Here is a 23,455-nt window from a genome sequence, read left to right on the forward strand (position 1 = left end):
GTTGAGCTTGTTCAAACGATAAATCGAAAGATAACAAAAAGAGAGAGAGAGAGAGAGAGAGAGAAATGGGGGAAAAGCGAAGAACAGAAAAAGGAAAGAAAACGATATCACTCGTAAGGGAGAGACATTAGCTACGTGCTAATTAAGCTGGCTCGAAACAGTCGACGAGTATACCTTGAATATTTCAGAAAGGGTATCACGAGAGAATCCCATACACCTTTTCCCTTCCTGCAACCCTTCCTCTCCATTTCATTTATCCGCCTTTAGTTCTGGCCATGCGTGTAATTCTCGCTTCTCTTTATACCGATCGATGGTTTTCGGTCGAAATTTATTATGCGGCGTTTTTCTCAGCCACGCTTATGGAAACGGATCACGTTGATAAGATAAATGCTAGATAATTTCTGTATACATTGTATCCGTGTGATTGCGTTGAGAACTCAAGTAGAATAGGACGATAGGGCTTGAACAGGACTCGTGGCAATTCAAGTAGAATAGAAGAACGTCCAACGAGATGGAATTAATAATTTGCAATTATCGTAAAGCAACGGGAGAATTGGTGTAGAAGATTACAGGAAATCGATATAAAGATAGTAGGGAAATCAAGGGAAAATTGCTAGAAAATTAATCGACGAAAACCGGAGAAACCTAAAAAAAAAAAAAACGATAGCGTGTCGATCACCGAATGAAATGTTACAAAAATTTCCTACGATATGCGAAACGAAAGAAGGCGCTGAATTCTCGAAATAAATATACGAAACAACGCGTCCAATCTTTTTCTGTTTCGTAACAGCGAAGCGGTATGTATCGATGATTTAAATGTCCGTGAACAAGCATGTAAGGGTCAGGTAATGGGTTAAACCAACAAATAAGTATTATTACACGTGTCCCCAATGTGCATGCAGCAGCGACTGTGTGTATTAATAAAATATTCTCTTTGATTCCGACCGTGCACGCGTGCGTGTGTATTATGCGTATAGCAAATACGGAATATTACCCGTTTACTCATTGTGACTGGGGATTAAGCGGAGAAAGAAAGCACGATTAACCTGGCTTAAACGAATGCCTTTAAGCGCGTATAAGCTAAGTGGAACAAACTGGACTTTATTACCCACAGAATTAATAATTGTCATGATTTTCAAGTAGTCAGATTATCGTAAGAAAGGCGATGAAAAATATAAACGTAAGAATTATAAACTTGCGTGTACCAATGTGTGTACTTAGTTACGCTATACTTGAAATCATATTGATTAAAGTGATACCCAACGAGAATAAAATAAACGTGTATGACTTCAATTCTAAAAGCTCCTACATGTTTTGAGCAATCGTAGAAAAAGAAATGTGAAACTCATCACTTGGATAGATTAGCTAGTTCTAATGTGAAATGCTTAATTAACATTAATTAACAAACGACTGATTTTACACTTTTATTTTACAACTCCTACTTCATGTTACATTTTTCCGCGATAATTTAGATGCCTTGCTGTTATACCTATGTACCTCTAAGTTAGACCGGGAAACCAATTTAATATGGAAGGATAAGACAAAATCCACACCATTCCCCACGTTCAGAGACTTCCTAAAGTTTTTGAACGATCGCTGTCAGGTCATCGAACCGGCAAGAACGACACGCCAACCACGTGGGCAGGTATTTGTCACGTTCCAATCGCCGTCGCTCTGTCCAATTTGCCGTGGACCACACAAAATTTGGAACTGCAATACCTTCAGGACGAAAACCATCGAAGAACGGATTATAGCCACCGAAGAAATAGCAGCATGTACTAATTGCCTGACGACAGGACATACGCTTATTCTACAATTCCTACTTCATGTTACCTTTTTTCGCGATAATTAAAGGAATAATATACTGAATTTACTTCTTCTTTTATATATTCAAAATTAAAATAATCTTGTATCAAGATAACTGCTACTTGTCAAAGTGTAAAAGACTTTTACAATCAGTTCCTCGTTCCGTACAACTTCCCACACGTTTTCAGAATTTTTATCGGGTATCATTCAATATGACTGTGTCGATTATGAGGAAAATTCGGGATCGATCACTAAGTCGCAAGATGCTAACACTAGAACTTCTACGCCAATTGTTACGTCGGGCGACTCTCTACCTGGAACAGGTCATACACCGCGGCCTAGACGGACACCAGATGTCCGTTCATCCTTAAGGCGTACCCTCAATAGCCTTAAGGACCTGTCATAAATCCCAGTAATTTGCAATTACTAGGTCCTTCAGACCGAACAAATATTTTTTTCTAAATCACTTTCTAAGGACTATTGTCTACCACGGCTTGACGGCTTGGTTTTTCCCACGTACGATGCTTCCTAATAACAACTTTCTATGGAGGGCAGCTAAGACCCTTCCTAGTCCACCAACCTTCGTTTAACTAATTAACAACGAATCCTATTTCCCTCACTCTCTTGGCCAAAATCGTCACCAACAAATCCGATGGTCCCGTGCGCGAGACATACCCGTCCTTAGCTTTCCTTCGCTACAACACCGTCATCGAACATCACTGATTTTCCATCCTTCAAACAGTCAACATTCCTTCGACCGAGTTTTCACCTCGCTCATCTTATACATACGCACCAGCGTAACTATCTTCTTCACAAAGTTGTTGGTATAAACTGTCATTTACAGCCAAGTACATCAGTGTAATATTCAATTAACCACCTCTATTATCCTAATCGAAATAGGGGATCGATCATTTCGTGGCGTCGATTATCTAATCGTAACGGGAATTTACGACTCCCGTTGGCGTGCTTCCTCGCGATCGCGTCTCTCCGCGAGTGGTCGAAACACCAGTCAAAATGACTGGTTCTGCAATTTTTATAAATTTGCTAACAGCCATTTAGGGATCATAGTCGCAGATGGATTAGTAATAGCAGAAATTTAATACAAATAATTTTAATAGGAAAAGAAATGAAATACAAAAATGTTCTATTACGTATTATATATTATTCTATATAATATATAATATATAATATATAATATATAATATATAATATATAATATATGATATATAATATATGATATATAATATATAATATATAATATATAATATATAATATATAATATGGTCCTTCGAGCCGGATTACGTGTCTGTGAAAAGTGCACTTACCAGTGACCACACAGTGCCATGTGATTACATTGTAACCAGCAGCGGAAACGTTGTAACTACAACGAAGTCAGTGACGTCAGGTGTGCCACCTTCGAAGAGGTATAACCCGTAGGTCGAGGAACGCAACCATTAAACCTCCCACCGCAGCTGGACACTTATCAACATAGCAAGTTCCAACAACTTCAACCTCATTTCAAACGTGTCGCCTTCGGAAAGGATCACCTTCCTCGCGAAGCGCACGTCAACGAAACTCCGCTGCACAGTGATAAGCAACAACTTGCAGCCGGAACAACTTCTGTCTCAACAATACAAGTGTCATTTCTGGGAAGGAACACCTTCCGTGCGAAACAAATACTCAACCGCTTGCCGCACATTAACGATCAACAACCGATAGCCGGACCGACGTCCGCACCGCGACTGCAAGGTAAGCTCATTCAAATTATCAAAACCCGTCATGGCTTCCAATCAGGAAGAGCGCGTAAGACAGTTGTTACGTAAATGAGAAGGATTCAGGAAAGAATTAGAAGCTTTTCGCACATTGCTCGATACTTATGAAGAAGGGGCATCCATATATGCTATCCAACGTAATTTAAGCGACATAGAAGTAGAATTTATAGAGTTCAAAGAAAGTCAATGTGAATTAGACGATAGCGATGAAGGTCAAACACAGCAGGATCGTGTTGACTTACAACAGATGTTTTATACTATTACCGGACAGGCGTCTGCCATCATTAGTAACGCAAACAAACAATTAGAGCCGATAATTCGAAGTCTTACCACAAACTTATCGAACATGTCATTGCCGGATTCCGTCGATTTATCGAGAATTCGACTACCTACCTTTTCGGGAGCCTACGAAGATTGGCCAGGTTTCGCGGATCAATTTCGCTCCACAGTTCACAATAACCCCCGTATTGACGACTGCAAACGACTAATATATCTCCGTTCTTGTTTAACGCATGGAGCGGCTCTCGCTATATCATCGCTAAGTAATGTGACAATTACGCAGCCGCGTGGGAAATACTGGAACAAAGATACAACGGACCAGCAAAAGTCGTAGAGAAACATTTGCAGGAGATAATTGACACGGCCTCCTTATCACGGACAGCATATCGAGACTTGCAGTCCTATACAACCAAACTAGAGTCACATTACAAAGCCTAGAAAGCTCTCGGTCAACCGACCGCAGATGCCTTGCTGTTATATCTATGTATCTCTAGGTTAGACCGAGAAACCAATTTAACATGGAAGGACAAGATAAAATCCATACCATTCCCTACATTCAAAGACTTCCTAAAGTTTTTGAACGATCGCTGTCAGGTCATCAAACCGGCAAGAACGACACGCCAAACACGTGGGCACGCATTTGTCACGTTCTAATCGCCGTCGCGGTGTCCAATTTGCCGTGGACCACACAAAATTTGGAGCTGCAATACCTTCAGGACGAAAACTATCGAAGAACGGGTTATAGCCGCCGAAGAAATATCAGCATGTACTAACTGCCTGACGACAGGACACACGCTTCAACATTGTAACACCGGATCTTGCCGCATATGCGAACGACGCCACCACAGGCTTTTACATAGATCCGACGCTCGAATCAAGAATCGGAATATCTTTCGCAACCGAACACCTCCGACAATACCTCCAAGCGCAAGGCCCCGATCTGCGCCTGCCAATAACACGATTCGGATGGGTCATCGGGGGAACCCACTTTCCCCATTAACCGCAAGGGTCTTTCATGCCTCCACGACACATCTAGAAACGGACCTCACCCGCCTTTGGGAACTCGACGAGGGACCACGGATAAAGTACCTACCATGGCGAATTCACAACCACCGAAATGCAGCAGCAACACGTCTATCAGTTTCCAGAAAAACAATAATAATATTTTTCTTTTTTTTTTATTTATTTATTTAAATTTTACAATTTGTCCAGTAGGACATTTGGTAAAATATTATAGCGGTATACTAATATAACATGTGGGTGGCTACTCCCAGCGGGGTACCATCATCGTGTTTGTTAGGTTATGTCCTTTGTGAGATCTGTTGGGTGTTTTCTTTTTAATCTTCTTTTTATGCTTGATGTGTCGACCGTTTCCGCTGCCAGCCGGTTTGGGTGCGTTGCTATTCTTTCTCTATACCTTCTTGCACTTCTGTTAATCTCCTCCTTGACCCAGGTATTCCCAGGTCTTTCCGAATGTCCTCGTTTCTAACGTACCATGGCGCGTTTACTATTGTTCTAAGTATTTTAGATTGCATTGCCTCTATTTTGGTTATATGGCTCATTGCTGCTGTTCCACATAGTGCTATTCCGTACGTCCAGATTGGTTTTATGACCATTTTATATATTTTTAGTTTGTTTTCTATGCTTAGTTTGGATTTTCGACTTGTTAGCCAATACATTTGTCTCCTTGCCATCTGTATTTTGTCTACTATTGCTTTAATATGCTGTTTCCATGTGAGTCGTGTATCTAAGTGGAGTCCTAGGTATTTGACTTGCTTTGTTTGTATTGTATGTGTGTGCTGTTTAGTATAAACAATAATAATATGAACAACAACGTTCATTCTCTTCCGACGGATAATATCGCATTAAATTTACCTTCGATCTCGTCGCAAGACACGCGCATCTCATTGCATGACACCCGCAGCTCGTCACCTACACGCGACTTGACGACAACCAAGTTCACGTCCACATTATCTTGACCATCTCACCCAATGACACAAACCACCTTGAAGGTGATAACCTTCAACGAGCCTTTGCACCTGAAGAAAGAGAAAGTCTCACCAGGCGACAAATCGTTTCAGAAACTAATCTCTCCTAATCTGTTACAGAACGTTCATGACTCTTTAACCGCAGTTCACAATCTAAATAGTAACGGGTTGAGTCCCATCCAGGACAGCAAGGTCAACGTTGAGTCGAAACCTACTGTAAAGGCTTCGAAATCCACTGTGACCAAACCGTCCAGGGGCAGTTTTTCCTCGGACAATACATCCACGATGAACGTCCAACACGTGTCGACGTTCAATCATCTCTCTCACATCACGTCATCTGTACCACCCGAGAACATTCCATCTGATCTCAACGATTCTCTACTGAGTTCACAGAATGCCACGTTGAACACACCGCATACCACAGATTTCTCTCTGAAGTCACCCTTGGCTGCAACGACGCAACTATACTCTCCAGTGGCAAAACGAATCCCAATCACAACGCCCAACGCTTCTTCTCTACCAAGGATCATCAACAAGAGAGTGCGATTCGGGCGGGTCATCGGGGGGAGGCCAGTCTCCCAATCCACTACAGATATCGTTCACATTTCCAAGACAGATCATCCCTCAGACCACAGCTACTACCTGCCACATCACGGCTCAATCAGGGATAAGATCCAAACCTCAAAACTCCGCGCCGTGTTGGAGGAATCTTCACCAAGCACCACTGACGTTCCCTTCAACGACACTTCCTGGGCCGAGGTGTTTAAGACACTTCCAGAAGCAAGATCCACGACACTTCCCCTGGGTCGTGAACTTCAAATGGAAATCGCTCGACAGCGATGAGGAAGACGGAGATCTAGACTACGAGGGAGACAGCGGACCCTCAAGCCAACGGCCCTTCGGTCGCATAGCCAAGTTCACCCTGGGGACGACAGCATCATCCGGATAGCTCCCGTTCATACGGCAAGGAGCATCCTGGACCGAGGTGCAAGCGGCTCGTCACACTACCGAGCCAACCCGATCCAGCGGAATACGCATAACCAACAATCGACAAAGACTTGGGCGACAGCTCCAATTAATTTTGCCTTTATAGAAATTTTGATCGCTACACTCTCAACGGGAGGAGGATGTTACGTCGGGCGACTCTCTACCTGGACTAGGTCATACAACGCGGGCCAGACGGACACCAGATGTCCGCTCATCCTTAAGGCGTACCCTCAATAGCCTTAAGGACCCGTCATAAATCCCACTAATTTGCAATTATTAAGGTCCTTCAGATCGAACAAATATCTTTTTCTAAATCACTTTCTAAGGATTATTGTCTACCACGGCTTGACGGCTTGGTTTTTCCCACGTACGATGCTTCCTAATAGCAACTTGCTATCGAGGGCAGCTAAGACCCTTCCTAGTCCACCAACCTTCGTTTAACTAATTAACAACGAATCCTATTTCCCTCACTCTCTTGGTCAAAATCGTCACCAACAAATCCGATGGTCCCGTGCGCGAGACATACCCATCCTTAGCTTTCCTTCGCTACAACACCGTCATCGAACATCACTGATTTTCCATCCTTCAAACAGTCAACATTCCTTCGACCGAGTTTTCACCTCGCTCATCTTATACATACGCACCAGCGTAACTATCTTCTTCACAAAGTTGTTGGTATAAACTGTCATTTACAGCCAAGTACATCAGTGTAATATTCAATTAACCACCTCTATTATCCTAATCGAAATAGGGGATCGATCATTTCGTGGCGTCGATTATCTAATCGTAACGGGAATTTACGACTCCCGTTGGCGTGCTTCCTCGCGATCGCGTCTCTCCGCGAGTGGTCGAAACACCAGTCAAAATGACTGGTTCTGCAATTTTTATAAATTTGCTAACAGCCATTTAGGGATCATAGTCGCAGATGGATTAGTAATAGCAGAAATTTAATACAAATAATTTTAATAGGAAAAGAAATGAAATACAAAAATGTTCTATTACGTATTATATATTATTCTATATAATAAGGAAAACCGAAGCCTTTCCTTGGAAATTTTGAGAACATCCTCTAGTACTTTAGCCTAGGTTTTATTATAGCTGTAATTGTTTAAAATTTGTGATAGCGAGATTGGGTTCGAGGTGACAATTGGTCGCCGAATGTAGCCACGATCAAGAGATAAACATTTTGCCTAACGGAGGTCTGGAGTGGTTGTGTGGGTTTTCCGAGAAGTGTGATTGTGGCGGCATGCGGCCTCTTGAGCGGGCCTAGTCACGTGTGAGGTTACCTCGGAGGTGCTGAGACAATGGGACATACATTGTATTAATAACCAAACTCCAGGCAGAAACTTCCTAGCAACGGCGTTCGGAACTTCTCGATGCTTCTAACGAGTGCGTATCGAATTGCAGACGCGGCTGGCCTTTGGGTTTTCCGAGAAGTGTGATTGTGGCGGCATGCGGCCTCTAGAGCGGGCCTAGCAACGTGTGAGGTTACCTCGAAGGTGCAGAGACAATGGGACATACATTGTATCAATAACCAAACTCCAGGCAGAAACTGTCTAGCAACGGCGTTCGGAACTTCTCGATGCTTCTAACGAGTGCGTATCGAATTGCAGACGAGGCTGGCATTCGTGTGATTGCCTTGGAGAGTGACACATCGAGCATTTTCGTCAATCGTATTTTGAGCCTAAGATTATTTTTTACGCTTAGTAAAGAGTTATCTCGTTAGCCGTGGATTCGTTTGAACCCAACAAAAACATTGTTAATAGTGTACATTAAATTCATTATTCGTAAATCATATTATTCATTAACTTCGTTGTTCATCAAATTTATTATTCATTAGACTTAATTATTTGTTAAGCTTAGTGATAGTTTTGTATATACGTGTACATATAATCTCGGCTTTGGCATTAGACTTAATTATTTGTTAAGCGTTGTGATAGTCTTGTATATACGTGTACATATAATCTCGGCTTTGTCAAACGATGGCTAGTCCACGCGAAGAGTTGTCACGCGCCCAAAATTCCGATCTTAACCCGACATATATATTAATATATATATTAAATATATTCTATTATATAATATTCTATTAGTATTATAATATATTAGTATTCTATTAGTATTATATATTATTACGTATTTTTTGAAGTTTTGAACTTTTGAACCAGCCGTTTTGACTGGTTTTGGTAGAAATAGCTTCGTCATAATTGTCGATCGTTCTGGAGTTAAGTGGGACGCGTATCAAACGCAACGTTTTGAAGGCTTTAAGATCCTCTTTTGAAGGCTATAAAATATTTGGTACATATCTGAAAATCTATTACGTAAACATATTGTAACTTTTCCTTCGACAAGCATCTAGTTGAAAAATATTCCCTGCTAATAAAAAAGATTGCTCCCTTCTTTGTTTTTTAATTCCAGATGTTGGACGAATAAATCCATATCGCGAAGAAGTATAGAAATTAAAACGAATAATCGAAAGGGGTTAAGGGAGTAGGTAGAGAGGGTTCTCTTCTCTTGTGTTTGCGCCCAACGTTTCGCTGGAGGCATCGAAACGACGCGTTTTTTTATTTACGTATTTATGAGATTACATAACGGTCCGGCCCGACAAAAATGATTAAAAGCAAATATGTGCGGTGGTTTTTCGTGATTCAACCAATACGAGGACCAAGGAATCGTCAAACACGTGATAATACAACCGTAACACAATCGAGTCAAATCAATCGTAATATCACGAGAAATAACGAGAATTCATTTTTCTATAATCCAATATGCCGGGACACTGGTTTTAACTGTATTTTTCGTTGAAACGGATACATCCGGTGAATGTATAAAGCGTAACGCGATAATGGAAATTACTACGTCGATTATTTTATTCCTGTTATGAAAGTCGATGAATTATAACGTTGGCAGGGTTTGGTAACGGAATAAAATCTTCGAATTGAAGAACTTTATGGGATGGGTTCCGTGAGTAAATACACGTATGTATATACGCGCGTACATCGAATGATTCGATTACCGTGTTTGGCCACGTGTGTTCGGTGCTGCACGTTTTAATGACGTACAAACGCTGTTCTTGCAGAACTTCTCGTAAACAAAAATTCGTTAGGATCGGTAAAGGGAGGAGAGTTACCTTTTTATTCGATTAATTCCTTTAATTCGGTAATTATACAATGAATTCAATGGCTTTTAATCAACTTTTAGTATTTGCCAAATTGATTTGCGAGAAATATTCGCGAGAAATATGGAAATAATTTATGCGAGGAAATACACTGTTATCGAACGAAATTATAAACCTGTAGATAGAGAACTACAAGAAAGATAAATAAACTTAACAGTTTTTCGAACCACGTTAAAATCCCTCGTTTCACTGTTATTTTATATCCGCGATTCGACTTTTCTAGGTAATCGTTATCAAAGAGAGTTATAAAATAGAAAATACTTTGATCGAATGTATGATATGAAAATAAAAAAGATAACAAGAACGATTGACAATTTCCTTTGTTATAGAAAATGAAATTCCCTCGGCGTAATATCTAAATCTAACGACGAGCTCCAATCTCTGATCTTACTGAAATTAGTATGAAAATATTGAAACGTGATTGATTAAAATAAATTCATCTATAACTGGTGATCGACAATTATGTGTTAATTCGATCGAATTATTAGAGAAACTTATGAGATTTGGCTGTAAGCTTTTTCACAGAGAACTGGCCGCGCTCGATGATCACTATGACAAATGGAGAAACAGGTCGAATAAATACGGGAGAGATCGTCGCGATTACTTATTCTGGAAAACCGATTGATCCTGGTCCAAATGAGATCTAGTCGTGTAAGTAATATGTGTTAATCGAACAGCAGAAATAGAGAGGCACATGATATTATAGTATCGACGATGAAATGACCATTCGTAGCTGGAACAGCATTACCTGTGTGATCAACCATTTTCACCTATTATGAACGGAGAATACATAAATTGAATAATTTTATAGGAATAATCCAGTAAAATAAAGATACGTATTAACCATTTTATTTCGTCCTTTTGTCCATACGTAGTTAGTTAAATTTGAACTACCAATCAAAAAAGTCGTATGACTATTACTTGTCTGTATTTTTTGATAATATCTCACCGATAGATGAGCGGCGAACGTTCTAAAGAAAAATAAAAGAAGAATCCTGATGATTCTAGTAGATATTTATTATATTATCTTATTGAAATTTACGTTTAAAAATATCAAATGCTACGTCATTTATGGATAATATTAGCGAAGAAAATACGATATAATTAATTTTTAATAGAAATAAAACATACGAAAAAATAGCCAAGCCTCGGATAAATAAATTACCATATACATTCAAGAAATATTACTAATCCAAGTAATAACTCTTCTCCGATTAACAGGTTAAATAACATTCTACACACAGAACCATACTCCTATACGTACATATTTATGCGCTTACAGACAACTAGATCACACGCAGAAAGCTATATTAACTGTACACGATGTGTATCCATCCATACGTAGATAATCCATTATTTGCACAACGAAAACGCGGCCATGGCTTTCGCGTTGAATTCAACCACACTCCTCGCTCTCTCCCTCTCTCTCTCTCTCTCTGTTTCTCCCTCTCTTTCTCTTCCTCTCACTTTACCAACCGTCTAATGCACACAGGAACACGACAGCTGTGTGTTGCTCTGCAGCTAAAGGCATTAATTGGGATTAAGTAAATCAAGACGCTAATTAGCTCGCGCCAAGAGTGCGCGCACGCGCGCGTCATCGGCCTTTCGGCCCAACGACGAAGTTACCACCACCACGAGGTTCCGCTCTCTCAAACCAAAATGTTACCACCCCTTGGCGTCAGCTCTAACCAGTGTAACTAGCTACACCGACGCGAGATCACCGTTTCCACGGTCATTTAATTTTCCTACCCATTTGCTGTGGCAACTGGCTGCTACGATTACAAATTTACCTGTGCAGACGATGGAACGCATTTATTCGAGGGTAGTTCGTTTATGCGACGTCACTAACAACACTTTTCCCTGTCCACTGTGTACGACCAATGAATGTTCAAAAGGTAGATAGGCCTTTTGTTCACGGTAACAGATGATTATCTTTTATTGGGATGATGATGATGATTCATTTGATTCGATCCTACCAGCTTTACAGTTGAGTATTAAACGAAAAGTCGGGAAAATGTTAAACGTAGTAGGCAAGCTTCGTTTGATTCGTTTCAGCGTTCAATGATCATTTGCCGAATTAAAAGTATAATTAATTATAGCTGGAATTATTAAATTTATATTATCATGTTACTTCACTGTTAAATACGGTATCCAGGTCTTGTTATGGATCTTCGTTAAGAACAATCGAATCGCGAAGCGGACGAATGTTTAATATTTCAATGGAAATAAAAGCGTTGGTATTGCTACGTGTTATACGTTCTCATCGTAGGACGCAAGAGGAAATCTAATAATTAGATCGGCAATCGTACTTGCAAAGATTTAATTATTCTTATACTACTACTTCTTTTACTACTCTATTACTCTATCTATTATACTCTGTTCTTATATCACTTGATTTTATACTGTATGTTTAACGCGATGTATTCAATACATACCATCCAATTCTATATATAAATATCTATCGTTAAACCCTTTCCACGTCGACAACATCCCTAAACCACAGCTTGAAACAACAAGACCCTATAGAAGGAACCCCTATTCGAAGAGCTCGCTAAAAACTTCACAAATCCCATCGCGAAACCTTCAATTCGATCGCTTCGCCAATTACATACAACGCCATTAAAATTAAAGACAGAGGGTCAACTGAATCAAGAACCAACGCACCATACGGGTCGATGAAACGCAAAGGAAGAATAAGTGGATTTCTGAGCAGGTGAGTATTTATTTCATTACAAGCGAAATAGCCTATCTGCAAGGGACAGACAGTGAAAGAGAGAAATAGAAAGAAAATAAGTTAGTACGAACGTGTTCGGCATAGAGAAAGGGGATGGAGAGGGAGAGAGAGAGAGAGAGAGAGAGAGAGAGAGAGAGAGAGAGAGAGAGAGAGAGAGAGAGAGAGAGAGAGAGAGAGAGAGAGAGAGAGAGAGAGAGAGAGAGAGAGAGAGAGAGAGAGAGAGAGAGAGAGAGAGAGAGAGAGAGAGAGAGAGAGAGAGAGAGAGAGAGAGAGAGAGAGAGAGAGAGAGAGAGAGAGAGAGAGAGAGAGAGAGAGAGAGAGAGAGAGAGAGAGAGAGAGAGAGAGAGAGAGAGAGAGAGAGAGAGAGAGAGAGAGAGAGAGAGAGAGAGAGAGAGAGAGAGAGAGAGAGAGAGAGAGAGAGAGAGAGAGAGAGAGAGAGAGAGAGAGAGAGAGAGAGAGAGAGAGAGAGAGAGAGAGAGAGAGAGAGAGAGAGAGAGAGAGAGAGAGAGAGAGAGAGAGAGAGAGAGAGAGAGAGAGAGAGAGAGAGAGAGAGAGAGAGAAGAGAAGCTGCAGAAAGCCCGTACGGATCCTGGTAATATCGCGAAAAGTGTTTGCTCAGCTTGTCTCGACCGAGCTTGGAGCATTAAACCGCGAGAGCGTTCTTTCTCGTCTCCCTGGGATCCGGGGAGAGCGATACCGACCTCCAATGTGTACACTTCTGCTCCCGATTATACGTTGCGCGAGCCCGAACAGCTATTTCCTTCCTTTCCACCGCGGTGAATTTCGATTCTGCCAATTGAAGCGGCGATCAGTTTCATGTACTTTGTCATGGAGTCCGGCGACAATTTAACTAACAGCTCGTGGAAACACGGGGAAGATGCAAAGAGTTTTCTAGGGAGCGTGGAATGCGATTGAAGTGAATGAGAAAATATCGAAAAAGACCATACGCGTGTGATGGTTAAATCGTTGAACCGATCTGACCAAAATTGCATAGAACGAATAATGCAAGGTGGACAGTTAAAATTTCCTGTTCGGCTGCGATCATACGAATCATACGATGGATAAGGGGAAAGATATTTAGCAGCGAACAATAAATATTACTACCATATAGTGGTTTTTCTTTGTCATAATCGTGCTCTAAGACACGAGACGTGAATATTACTGCAAGATACCATTCAGATCAACGTACGAGGAAAAAGAAACTTTCCACGATTACGTAGCTGAATTTATAGGTAAATACATATTTTTCTATTTAGATATCACTGTATATATTACTGGAGCACCATACGATATCAACGATGTCGGGGTGAATATTATCCCACTCGTCGAGCGTAATCGTTCCATCAGAATAAATTTTTCTTACTTGGAAGATATGAAAGAATTTTGACAAATTTACGTGTGTCTACAGTTTGGAAAATTTCTTTACCATAACACTAATGTTTGAATTATTCCTGTAAAACGAACAATTTTACAAACAGGAGACGATAAATTGGAGACGATATAGCGACAGAATCAATTCAGGTGATATCACGTTAATCGGTAGTATTATTATCAACGATGACGACAATGATACTAATAGCTATGTAAACGACGATTATAGTAGTGGTTGTTGCTTCGATCGGGATACAACGGGATAAAGGGACGGCGTGGAGGAGGAAACGGAGGGACAGGGGGAACTTTGCGTCTGTTAACTTCAGTTTAAAGCTGCAGGTCTCCTGGGAAATGTGCGTAATCGCCATGTCCCATTCTGAATTGGTGGCGACGCATTCTTGCCTGAAACCGCGGCTGTTCCACACCACCCTGTTACGATGACCCACGATTAACTTCAATGGCTCTGTATACCTCCCTTATTTTCCGTTATTTACGCCAACTCTTTGTATTTAGAATTCTGGTTTTGTTTTAATTTTGCTGAGTGACTGCATAGATAGATTGGTATAAGTGAAACATCGCTGGCCCAAATAAAGTTTCTGACATGAAAACATTACCTATTTAATCAAAGTAATCTTTGTATAATTCAACGTACCTTTCTAGTGACATTATTATGCTCCATTATTACAGATTTATAGGAATTATCAGTTCGAGAATTCAAACATTCTTGGGACGGAGCTGATACGATTTTCTCATTTATGGTTTCTCTTCTTTTTTCAAATAATTTATACGTTCGAAAATTGTCTACATAGAATAAAATGAAATCAATGCGAAATACTAAATTTATATCTTCGTTTTTTTTTAACAGAGAATATCAAAATTTATTTGTATCGCGTGGGCAACCTACATAGAAATAGCACATTTTCTTTCATTTTTCAGTTTTCTAGCCCTGTACAACGGAAATTTTGTTTACTTGTAAGGAAAGAATGTCGTTGATTATGGTTCCTTATTTTCGTTTGACCAATAATTATAGTAAGCTCGATCAACGTTATCGATTCGATACCAAACCTAATTTTCCTCCAGAAGACGAGGAAAAATGCGAAATACCGGGATGGAAGAAACAAAACAACTCTTTCCACGATATGAAGATATATTCTCATGTGTGTCCGGAAGCACGTACACTTTTCCGTACACAGACCGTTCTCTATTCGAACGGCGAAGGAACGCAAATTTTCCGGTTCGCGAAAATGCGATAGAGCGAAAGGAAAGAAAATGCACATGGTGTCTCAAAGAATTTACCACCAATTTTTCCCAATATATCCATTGACTCCTATTGGTAAAAATAAAAAAGATATAAAACTGAAAGAATTAACAATAAGAAGGATCTAATAATACCTAGAACAGAAGAAATTACATTTTACTCACAGACATTCGAACTGCCAAAAGTGCAAATAAAAATTACGAATCGATCGTTCTGACTATCGCGATAGTTTCAGCGTCGATACATAAAATACCAAGCAAAATGTCTAAAATAGCGGCGATAGAAATAAAAATACGAACATCCGAGGTTAATGATTTAACGAAAAGTCTGTTAGAAGGTATTGCGCGATTTCCGAACGAAGCAGCGCCATTCTTGTATCATTCTTTGCGTCCAATTTTCAATCCTCAAATCGGAATGACAAGTGGTTTGTGCCAGAAAACCCTGGAACACCGTGTACAGAGAGAAAGAGTAAGATAGTTCGAACCGATATAGAAGGGTGGCCGAGGGTCGAAAAAGCGAAGAGAGCGAGCAAACGAGCGACCTGTACGTATACGGGCCACCAGGCGGAATAAAGTGAAATTTCAGCGCAACCTGAATTATAAACGATATTATGCAAACACTGCGGAGAAAGAGTACTCGTAGCCGCGAGTTAATTTGATGAAAAACATCAGAGAGCAGCCAGAATAGAGGAAACGAGATAGGGGTGAAACAGAGAAAGGAAGGAGGGAAGAAGGGAAAGGGAGAAAGGGGAGGACAGGCAAAAGACGCATCCGGGAAAGAACGTTCTTGAGGAGGAACACGCTCCTCTTCATCTACGCTTTTCGACTCTAAAGGCACTCTAATCACCGAACAACCATGCCAAACTGTGGTCATCAAAGTCTTCGTTTCGTCTTTTATCCTGTGTTCCCTTTCTTCCGTGTTTGCGTCTTTTGCGTTTTCTATTCTCGTTTTAAGCGACGAGTGTTACGCGTGCGATACGTTTCGGTAATTTTTTGGACAAAGAGAGGAACTCTTTCATTTTTGCTCGACAGTCGATAGCTTGGCCGTTTTCTGATTCGTTGGTTTCTTTACTGGATTTAGTGACTTGTTTTATTTGTTTCTTTGAACGTTTCGTAATTTGCGTAACTTCATTATTTTCTTTCACATCTTCCTTTGGTTTCACATACTTCTTATAATTTAATTTCTTTGATTCCTTTCTTCTGTTTCAATTTCCTAATTGAAGTGCTTAATTCATGTTATTCGAAGGCGCGGACGCAAAGAACCTTAGGTTCGGATATACGCGATGAATATGCAGAAAGAGAAATGCAACTTAGTTCAAAGTAATATTTCTGCGAGCTGGATGTTTCTATTCGAATCGTAACTTCAGTTAGTAATTTGATATATCGTATCAATCTTGTAAAAAGTGTATAGTCCGAAATTAAACTAGTTATTTATGCTGGCGATTTTTAGCAGCGTATAATTCAATTCAACGATTCAAAATGTAAAAAAACACCGACCAGCTCTTCTAACTTGGAAAAATAACCACGTCGATGATTCGTAGGACTAATTGACTCAACAACCCAATCGGCTTTCTTTCGTCCTTTTTGCCAGAACGCGATACGCTATCAGAGAAACGGAGAGTAGGGATACGTCGATCACATCCCACGAGTACGAGGATGACAAGAATAAAAAACAGAGCTTCCACGTCTCGCGCCAGTCGAATCGCGACCGCGATTGATTCTCTCTCTTTCTATTTTTTCTCCTTCTTCCCATAGTCACTCCCTTCCGTTTCATTTCTTCCTTTCGGCAACAACAAACTAACGACGATATCGCGTAAAAATCTTAGACTGGATTCATCGAGTGAAAATGTTTCGCCTTCGTGAATGGATATAAAAACACGTAACATAACGAAGCGCGCTTTGTTTTTGATTAATTGACGTCTTAATTAACGATTAGATCATTCGTGAGAAATTTAGGGGTCTGTAGGGAACTTAGGTATCTGTTAAGAATTCAAACGTCAAGGGAACTCTAGTCGATGGTAGTTTGCGAAATAACACACGTGTCCAAAACGCGTAATATTTTTAGATGCGTCCCGAATCCAAACACGTTCGAAGTCATCGTCGTTTCGACATATTTCCTTTGGAACTAAAATATCGCTCTAGCCATAGGTATCGATAGCAACATCTCGAAATACTACGCTTAACTCGCCATTAGAAACTCGATAACCAAAAGCAGGAAGAAAGTGGCCGATAGAGGGAAATGAAAGATAAAACAAGAAGAGAAACTATAAAGAAAGACAGAGTACCAAAATACAAGTTTAAAACGGAAGAAGCACGAGGTAGCCACCGATAGGTAAAAGAGGAGGTAGAAGAAAGAGGAAGTGGAAGTGCAGGATATATGGTAGGGGAAGACGAAGAAAAATGCTTGGTACAATTTTCGACATGGTAAATACACCAGGCGCACGTGCAACCCTGCCAGTAATCGAGGCAGCGCCGCCAATCTCGACTCGTCGGGGGCGGTTCTCCGTTGGCTAGGGGATGGGGTGGGCTGCACAGGGACTGGCTGATACCAGCCGTCTGGAGGAGGAAACTCGAAGGGCGGTAGAACCTCGTCGAAAAACTAGCCGAATTACGGACGTTTACGACGGTGGCGCAACGTCACGGAAACCTGGCGTTCAAATCACGGGCAATCGCGGTGCACGCCGGTTACCTCTTCGACTTTGCGTTTATATTCGCTTCTCAATCGTCGATTATACCATTTATCGGTCGTACTTTGTCGTCGCGAATCTTCGGCATCTTAGAAATGTACGTTCGCTGATAAGTCGAGAGCGAAAGGGTGTTTGATGACTCTGACAACTGGAAGATCGTGAAGAATTTGGGAATGAAAACGGATAGTGATAATCGGAGAAGTTGGCTTTTGTAATTGATTCGAGTACAACCGGAGAACTCGTCGGAGAAATAAGGTTTCAAATAAGAGGACAGGAAGTTCGACGAGTGGAGGAAATGAGGCGGAATTGGGAACGGAGGAGGAACGTGATTGTTGGAGAAGTTTGAGAAATTGATTTTGCTCGAATTTGATTTGACAATTAATGGGAGAATCTGTACAATATTTGAAGATATTTACGGTTCTAGCAAGTAACGCCAAAGGGGTGAAATCGGGAAATTGGAAAGAAACGTGTGTCATAGTTGGACAAGTTCGAACATTTGTTTCGGTGGGATTCGCTTTGAAAATTCACCGCGCAATTGGAAGAACACAGTTTTATGTAATAATACTGCAGATTGAAAATGATTTTATTGGAAAATTAATCGAGGAACCGCAGGAATAAGATTTTAATTAATATTAGAAGGCTGCTTGACTTTGTCAAGCGAAGGAATCGGTAGATCGAAAAGAAATGTGATAATCTGAACAGTTTCGAAATTAATTCAATCGGAAGGGATCAGTCGTAGATGTTTAAAAAGATGTTGTCGCTCAAATTAATTCGACTCCTTAAAATTACAAGTGAAAGTTACTTTTAACAAGATACCGGAGTAAATAAATCTTCGTGCGACTATCGATGTGAATTCATCCTAATTCCAGCAACTTTATCCAAACGAATTTGCCCAAAGTTTATCGTCGATCAATAATTCTGCACAATGTCTATATACGTCAATTAATAAATCATTTAGTTGGTACATAGTCGAAATCGTACGATGTATAGTTTATATAGAGCTTGGTTCGGTGACAGCGTTACGCCAGACAATTATTCAAGACTTCAAGAAACTTTATCGCCACCTGACACAGTGGTCAGAGTGGGAAACGAAGGAGAGCATCAGTTCGTCGCTCACAAAGGTGTTCTGGCCGCTCATAGCGGATATCTAAAAGCTTTGCTAACTAGCACACCGACGACGCCTAATCAAAGTGTTAACACGAATATTACATCTTGTACTAACTTGCCAACCACCGCAATCGCGGTGACTACTACCAATTTGTCGGGACCATCGCAACGACAGCCTGTCACGTCTGTCTCGGTTTCGTCCATTGGTAAATATCGTAATTTATTCGAGTCGGTGAGTTGAAAAATGATACGAGTTCAATATGGTTTTATTTCGATTATTTAAAATTTCCTACAATGTTTTATTTGTGCGTCTAAACTGGAATGGGGCTGCGAGATCGATAGCTTTACTGATACGCCAAAGCTAATGCTAGTTGGTATATTTGAAAACATTTGTAATTTTGAATTTGTACCGTTCTCCAACTCGTCGATTTATTTGTAAACTCGCCTAGAAAAAAGTACTGATGTATTTAATACATTTAAAATTGAAGAAAAGAACATCGCGCAAAGTCACCTTTCCTTAGACTAAACATTAACAATTTGGAAAATCTGAATATTCCTAAATAAGAATGCCTTTGCATTTTCGTTAAACCTTCCAATGCTTACGAAAATAACTGCAATAAAAAATTTCTCTTTCGGTATTTTTCTAGTTATATCTTATTTGACGTTTATCAAACGTTTCTAGCGTGTACGTTTTCAAACAGAAATTAAAATTGCGACAATAATACCTTGCCTCTGTCCTTTCCTTTTGTTTCCACATACGACTTTCCAACAATACGGTGTCATTTCTTTACATATTTCTTTTTGTGTCAGTCAGTAGAAGAATTTCCATAAGATCGCTTGTACTCAGAAGTATAAAACATCTGTTTCAAACGGAACAATGCTCGTTTTTCTGAACTAGTATTCCCTCTGTATATCTATATATAATCAAAATCCAATGCTCTAATTTCCCTATAATGTTTACTGAAAAACTCATCGACGCACAAGCTGCGAGTTAAACGCAGAAAGAATCGACGAACTGTAAAAAAGATAAACAAGAAATTTCAACAACTGCATATAGCAATAAATGAAAAAACGGCTATATATTTTTTTTCTTGTTTTAAATTCTAATTTCTAGGTGGAGAAGCATTCGCGCCATTATTGAACTACATGTATACGGGTAGATTGGAGGTAACGTTGGATAACGTGTACAGCGTGCTATTGGCCACGCATTTGCTGCACATGCCAGGGGCACTGGAGCAATGCAGGGCTGCTTTACTAAGGCTGAGGGCACCGCCGCCTTTGCCAACGCCGATACCGGTACCAGCAGGCCCGACGTCGACGTTGACGTCGACCTCCATATCCACGTCGACGCCAGGCTCGGGAAATATACTCAGACCTATACCAAACAGGTTGATGATAGATCCAAGTATATGCTGGCCACCGACAGCGCCTCTTTATCCACCAACAGCACCTGTACCCTCGTCTATCGGTATTCCACATTTACCTCAACTGCAACCGTCGGTGCTAATGCAATCGACCGTTCCACTCGGCGTTTCCGTCGCCCCGACCTCCAGCATCCAAGAAACGCATAGCTCGACGGCTTATAGGTTTGGATGTTGATTTTGTTGATTTTAACGTATATCGAGATAAATAATATGTGAAGTCCTTTTTGCATTTTAGAAGATTTGGAATCTCGTGTCAGAGACAGACGTATTAGAAATCTTATTATGATTCGATATTACAAACGCGTTCTCACTAGTAGACTTTAGATTGTGCTAAAAGTGTGACAATGCTGAATATCTAATTTCGTTTCAACTTCTTGGATTTACTAAAGATGTAATTGTCCAGCTATTCCGAGCAATTGTAATACCAACTTTCCAACTGAAATATTAACTTCCAATAAATAAGCAATAAGTAGATGATAGAAGAAGCAGTTTACTGTAAAATAATCATATTATAGTTCGGGTATGTTTCATTGCATGGTATGAAGAAACCTAACGTTTCGTAACATCTGCCAACAGAGAAGTTTTATCGCCAAAATCATCAGTCTTCAAAATCGAGCGAAATCGAAGCCTACGAGTGGACTGTAGACCAAAATCACCAGAGAACGTGTCCTCCAATTCTTTGCCCTTTGTGGCAGCAGCAGCAGCAGCTGCGTTTACCACTTTCACCACCTCTAACGTTGCCACATCGACACGAACGTCGTCGCCTTGTCAATCGATTTCACCTACGCCGTCCTCCGTTTCTCAATCTTCGGTACCACCGTGTCAAAGCAAAAAGACAACGGAACAGCAGCGTCAATCCACGGAAGAACGCCGTTACGAACATCCAAATTCGAGCAACAACGAGCAACAACATCGATCTCCACCTCTGACACCTGTAGAAGACACGGCAATGCCTCGAAACAGTGACAGGAACATCGAATCAACGTCGATCAGCGAGGACGATCGAGGAAGATCTAGACGAAGAGGACGCAGTTCCAATAGGGCAAACGATAGTTCTTCGGGTGTTTTGTCAGTGGTTTACGACGTGGCTTGTTGCGATGGTCCAGTCAAGTTCCATCGAGTGTTGAATGAAAATTACTCGTCAACAGCCTCGTGTGGGTCTAGTTCTGTACTACAACCGCGTTTACAGAGGCCGTGTTTTGAAGCAGAAAACGCCTCCGGCGAAAATGACGAAAACGGAGGACCAACGGCTGTTAGAACTCCTTGCGACCAAATCGAGTCTGCAATGGATACGAGCAACAGCAGCGGAAGCTACACTTGCCGATACTGTAGGCACACTTTCAAGTCGCAGTATTGTTACAGAAAACATACGAAGAGGCATTTGTTGCCGACAAGAGCAAACGATCCGACTGGAAATAGACAGAGACAGGATACAGAGGCTCGAAATAGAAGAGAAGTTCGATTGTTGGATTTAAATGTTCAGTATTATCCGTGTAAGATCTGTGGATGCAAATTCCCGAGCTATTATTTTGTACATAAACACAGGAAATTGTGCCATGCGAATACGGAGGAGAGAACGCAGTCCGACGAAGCTAATAGCACAGCTACCGAGGATCAAGAGTCGACTACTTCAACGACGAATAACGACAGACAATGAAATTGAACTGTTATTTATGGTTTGTTGCGGTGAATTGAACGAGATGTTAAATGAATGAAAATCGAAGCGAAGATAATTTCAATAAATCCGTAGTTGATTAAAAACACTTACCTATTTCAATGAAAAACAAGATGTTCGTGTCTTGTAGAAGTAAATTGGATATAGTGGAAACGTTAAGCGAAAATAAATGAAGATAAATAATTTTAGCATATGACAAATTGCTTAAGCGGACTGGTCAAATAACAGAATAAATTACTTGCGTTTCGTAGAAGTAAGCTGAATTAAGTAAAGATCAAAGTGAAATTAGATGAATACAGTTAGATAATGTTAATACATTAGCAATTGACATTTCGTCAAATAGGAAACTAGATTCCTTCTGTTTTATGATAGTAGATTGAAAATAATGTTAAACAAATGGAAATAAAGGAAATAAAGGAAATACATAAAGATAGGTGATATTATTGATAGTCGACGTTCCATTGAATATTAAAATGTAAAAGTATACCAATTATAATGAATATAATTATAATAAAATATAATTGAACTAAATATCGACGATTGCATATAAAATAAATTTTCTATCAATCGATATTCATGTGTCAAACTATATAATTTGAAAATTGTCTGCTGATGTGTTAAATTGTATAATCATATATTATAAGCATTAGTTACATTATAATGTACTACATGTATGTAATTATAATATGAAAAATAATAATGTGTGAAAGAGAAGACAATTGACTAGCATTGAAATTTCAATAATTTTGGCCCATGAATTACATTGGAATTATGACTAAAAAAGCAACGACATACTACAAAATTTAAATAATGAAAGTATTATTAATTATTCTACTAATATTGACACTAGATGACAGTATGGTTCAAATCTGTACAGTCCAATAAAAACTAACTTCTTACATTAATTAATTAATTACTTAATAGAAATGATCAAATATTAGAAAATGAAAATATACATATAATATGCATAACACTCTTTAATATAGAGATTGAAGTTCTTTTAAACGATTATTGCATTCATTCTACTTGAGTTTATTAACAATTCTGTGTTTATCGTCATTACGTCCTCCAAATTTTTAATTGTTCCATTCGACAAAATTTCAACATTCTTATCGCGTTCGAGCTTGTAAGATCCCATCGTGTTTTTAGATTAATACAATTTTCTCAATTTTAATTTTATTAGAATTAGAATA

The 23,455-nt window shown here is 39.9% G+C and overlaps 2 protein-coding genes across 17 annotated transcripts in view; one reads left to right on the forward strand and one right to left on the reverse strand.

Moving 5' to 3' along the window:
- LOC100743966 overlaps positions 1 to 23,455 on the reverse strand; it is a 73,010-nt gene that overhangs the window by 16,581 nt on the left and 32,974 nt on the right. The gene's annotated exons all lie outside the window — the stretch shown is intronic.
- Positions 15,026 to 22,784, forward strand: LOC105682109 (endochitinase A). Its single transcript, XM_012394272.3, has 3 exons — positions 15,026 to 19,369; positions 20,278 to 20,749; positions 21,164 to 22,784. Exons 1-3 carry the CDS (start codon positions 19,039 to 19,041, stop codon positions 22,242 to 22,244), a joined length of 1,884 nt encoding a protein of 627 aa, XP_012249695.1. The 5' UTR covers positions 15,026 to 19,038; the 3' UTR covers positions 22,245 to 22,784.

The sequence above is a fragment of the Bombus impatiens genome, unplaced genomic scaffold (genome assembly GCF_000188095.3).
Source record: "Bombus impatiens unplaced genomic scaffold, BIMP_2.2 scf_0080, whole genome shotgun sequence".
Lineage (NCBI taxonomy): Eukaryota > Metazoa > Arthropoda > Insecta > Hymenoptera > Apidae > Bombus > Bombus impatiens.

Excerpts from the sequence above, each read along its gene's own strand:
- LOC105682109 (XM_012394272.3), top strand. The coding sequence starts at position 19,039 with ATGTATAGTTTATATAGAGCTTGGTTCGGTGACAGCGTTACGCCAGAC. Across the intron at positions 19,370-20,277 it reads TGTCTCGGTTTCGTCCATTG|GTGGAGAAGCATTCGCGCCA; the intron begins GTAAATATCGTA and ends TCTAATTTCTAG. Across the intron at positions 20,750-21,163 it reads CATAGCTCGACGGCTTATAG|AGAAGTTTTATCGCCAAAAT; the intron begins GTTTGGATGTTG and ends ATCTGCCAACAG.